Source organism: Colobus angolensis, unplaced genomic scaffold (assembly GCF_000951035.1).
Source record: "Colobus angolensis palliatus isolate OR3802 unplaced genomic scaffold, Cang.pa_1.0 Scaffold17, whole genome shotgun sequence".
In the NCBI taxonomy this organism is placed as follows: Eukaryota; Metazoa; Chordata; class Mammalia; order Primates; family Cercopithecidae; genus Colobus; species Colobus angolensis.
Window position 1 is genome coordinate 1,054,189 of NW_012114821.1, and position 3,724 is coordinate 1,057,912.

General features: G+C 57.5%; 1 protein-coding gene across 1 annotated transcript; it reads right to left on the reverse strand.

Annotated features, from left to right (window-relative positions):
- Positions 1-404: 404 nt before the first annotated feature.
- EXOSC4 (exosome component 4) lies at positions 405-2,421 on the reverse strand. The gene is made up of 3 exons (XM_011938043.1): positions 2,127-2,421; positions 886-1,092; positions 405-812 (listed from the first exon to the last, which is right to left on the reverse strand). The coding sequence occupies exons 1-3, from the start codon at positions 2,295-2,297 to the stop codon at positions 453-455; spliced, it is 738 nt and encodes a 245-aa protein (XP_011793433.1). The 5' UTR covers positions 2,298-2,421; the 3' UTR covers positions 405-452.
- Between the last annotated feature and the right edge of the window lie 1,303 nt (positions 2,422-3,724).

The window sequence follows — 3,724 nt, forward strand, 5'->3', positions numbered from 1 at the left end:
AAGCCATAGTCCAGAGGCCATGGGACATGGCCCCCACATCTCTAGGTTGGGTACTCAGAGCCAGCTGAGTTCTCCCTCAGCCCTTTTCTCAGGGCCCTGGATGTGCTGGAGTAAGGGTAACAGATTCCTCGGTCTAATGGCCTGGCTCATCTTGCCAGGCCCTGCCTCCTGCTCAGCTGCCTTGAGTCCTTACTGGGACATGCTGCTTTTTCCACCCAGGACCTCCCCCACAGCAACCCCCTAATCCATTGTTCTCTTCAGGGTTTGAATCAGGCTACACAGAGATAGGCAGTTCATGTGTGGGCGAGGGTCCCTGGTCATCCCCAGGAGCCAGCACCAGACCAGGCTCTGCCAGGCTTCACATGGCTCTGAAGTGCTGTTGGGTGATTAAAGTACAGTGAGGGTTGTATGGGCAGAGGAGGATTTTATTCTGGACATGGGTGGCTGGGTGGTCAGTCCCCCAGCAAGATAGAGGCCTCACGCACATGCTGCCTGACCACTCTGTCCAAGAGGGTGTGCACATCTCGAGCAGCCTGGGCAGCAGCCTCCAACACCCGCTCCAGGTGGTCCTCGTGCAGCCGGGCATCCATCTCAAGCAGCGCAATCTGTCCCGAGGCTGGCAGCAGGGCCAGGGCCAGCTGGGGGCCACCAGCTGCTTCCTCCACATGGCTGAGGTCCGCCAGGGCTGTGCCATCCACAAAGCCAGCTGAGCACGCACACACAAAGTCTCTCATGGGTATCCCAGCATCCAGCACTGCCAGTGTGGCTGCATTCACACAAGCTGCATAGGTCCCACCATCTGCCTGTAGCACCTGCAGGGACCCCAGGGTGTGAGTCTATCAGACTCCCTCCCCAACCCCATCACACCACCCCTCCCTGGCTCACCTGCACATAGATATCAATCTGGGAGCGTGGGTGCAGCTGTGTGAGGATGGCTGCCTCGAAAGTCTGGCGGAGCTGCAGGCCCATCTCACAAGACTTCCGGTCCCCATGTGGCCGTCGCTTGCGCTCACCTGTGCTGAAGGTCGCTGAACTATATTGACAGTTCACTAGGGCCCTGTCCGGCAGGGCTCGAGCCCGGGAACCCCGGATCTGGAAGAGGACGGACACATGAGCCAGGCCCACTCCTTCCAGCTCACACTCCACTGTCCTCTGTGGGTCTGCCTCTCCCTCCACTTTCAATGCCTCAGCAAGGGGCAACTTCGTTACCTCCAAAACAAAGCCCCCTGTTTTGCACTCTCTGTCTTGCATGTGTTGCCCTCTGGCATCTTTTAATGGGCTTCCTTGTGCCCATCCTTGCCCCATTCCCTGCCAACCTAAGTTTACAAACATCAAGGCTGATTCTGTCTCACCTTCACACTCAAATCCTAATTACCTTACAGAGGTTTCACATTACATATGAAATAAAATCCCAAATCACTTCCCAGGTCTACAAAACCCTAATGCCTCACCTCCCCGGGAACTCTCAACCTTATTTGGAGTTATCCCCTCTTTCCCCACCAGCAGTCTTTCTGCTCTGCATAAGTGCCTTGCTTGTTTTCACCACCGTGGTCTTCGTCCTCCTGGTTCCCTCTGCCTGGAAAGCAGAGCTCCTACACTCATGCGCTCAACACTCTTTCAATACCTTCGCTGGCCAGGCACAGTTACAGCGCTGGAAACACAGCAATGAAACCAGAGAGTTTTATGTAAAGTTTCTGTCCTTAGGAAGCTTATGTCCTAGCGAGGAAACGGGAAAATGCTTAAGCAAAATAGGCATTTGAGATTGTAGGTGCACAAAAGACAAGCGTTTATTGTAGGGAGAGAAGTACCGCGTGGATAAGGTCGTCTGGGAAGGAGTGACATCGGAGTAGAGCTGAGAGGAGAGGGAGCGAGTGGGGGAGTGCCTGGCACGTTGAAGAGCCGCAAAGAGGAGGGAGAGCGCAGGCACAGAGACCGATGAGAAAGGCAGGACCACCGCGCAGCACACTCAAGACTTGCGTTTACTCCGAGTGAGATGCAGTGCTGAGCATCGGCTGTGTAGACTGAGGCGCGCCGGCCGCACCCCTCAAGTCCCCGAGCCTGTGCTCGGCCCGGCTGCCCCGCAGCTCCCGCGGTCACACGATTCCCCATCCCGCACGCCCACTCGCCTCGTGCGGGCCGTAGACCACCGCCAGCGCCTTGGTGTTGCCCTGCTCGATGTAGGCCGAGCCGTCAGCCTGCGCGAACACGCCCATCCGAGCCTGGATCTTGCGCAGCTCCCCGGCGCGCCGACCGTCCACCCGGTAGCCCTGGTCCGACAAGAGCTCCAGCCCCGCCATGCTGCCCGGCCGCCAGCTCCGCTCTCTGCCTAGTTCTCTGATCCGCGGGAGAACTACAGCTAGCTCCCTGCGGCTCCGACCTCCCCGAATCTACGATTTCCGGCGGTCCGCCATCACTTCCGGTTCCGGGGAACTACAGCTCCCCGCGCTCCCGACCTCCCTGGATCTACGGTTTCCGGCGGTCCGCTGTCACTTCCGGTCCCAGGGAACTGGAGTTCCTCGCGGCCCCGACTTCCCCGGATCTACGGTTTCTGGCGGTTCGGCTCCACTTCTGTCTCCGGGGAACTGCGGTGGCGCTGTCGGGGAAGCAGCGGTTGAGCCCGCAGCCGTTCCCGGAGCTGTGCCACGGGTGCCAGGAGGTGGGCGCCCGCTGAAGGAGGAATTCCCGTCACGCCCTCGGGACCAGTGGTGCCTGCATTCAGCCCTTCCCCGCGCCCCAAGTGTGAAAGTGGAAGGATGAACCCAGTGGGTTGCGACACTGACCGGAGAAGGCATTGAGCGGTCCTAGGAAAGTGACCAGGCTGGTGTCCCAGGATGGTCCACACCTGGCACCTCTCCAGTCCGCTCATGCCCTCCCCTTACACCGAGCTTCCACACTGCAGTCAAGTGGGCCTCCCTTTTCCCTTTGAGAATGCAGATTTCCTCATCCTTTCCAGAGAGGGGTTGTATGTCTGTTTATCTCTTGCTACTTAACCTCAGCGGCTTCAAATAACAGTCATTCTATTATTACGTCCTGCAGTCTTGGGTTATCTAGGCTCAGCTAGGTAGTTTGCACGTAGGCTCTCTCCTACAGTTGCTGCCAGATGGTGGCTGGGGCTGGAGCCATCTTTTTTTTTTTTTTTTTTTTTTTTGAGACGGAGTCTCACTCTGTCGCCCAAGCTGGAGTGCAGTGGCCAGATCTCAGCTCACTGCAAGTGGAGCCATCCTAAAGCTTTCTCTTTCACATCTTTGGTGGCTGATGCTGGTGGCTGGCCAGGACCTCATCTGTGGCTGTCAGGCAGCACACCTACATGTGGCTTCTCCATGCTTCCTTGCAATATGGCAACTGGGTTCCAACGGTAGCCTTCCAGGACAACAAGGTGGACAGCATGTGCATGACATTTTTAGGACCTAGCCTCAGAAGTCACATAGTGTCCCTCCTGCCAGACTCTGTGGGTCAAGGCAGTCAGACACCTCTACCCAGGCTTAAGGGATGGGGACAGGGACGCCACCCTTCAGTGGGAGGAGTGTCAAGATTAGACCGTAGGAAGAGCTGGTGGGCTGGGGAAATGCAGTCTGTGCAGGGGCCCAAGTTCAGCATCCCCTCAAAGGTTGTTATGCTCTCCTGAAAGACTGAGAGGCATGAGAATGAGTGAGCAAGCCACAGCCCTGCTGCTGCAGCTGGTGTGAGGCCATGATGGGTCACTATCCTCTGCCACTGGCCACCA

What these genes read in the sequence shown, in the direction of transcription:
- EXOSC4 (XM_011938043.1), bottom strand. Translation starts at nt 2,297, where the DNA reads ATGGCGGGGCTGGAGCTCTTGTCGGACCAGGGCTACCGGGTGGACGGT. An exon ending in TGGTCTACGGCCCGCACGAG is followed by an intron (nt 1,093 to 2,126) that starts GCGAGTGGGCGT and finishes GTCCTCTTCCAG; the next exon opens with ATCCGGGGTTCCCGGGCTCG. An exon ending in AGATTGATATCTATGTGCAG is followed by an intron (nt 813 to 885) that starts GTGAGCCAGGGA and finishes GGGTCCCTGCAG; the next exon opens with GTGCTACAGGCAGATGGTGG.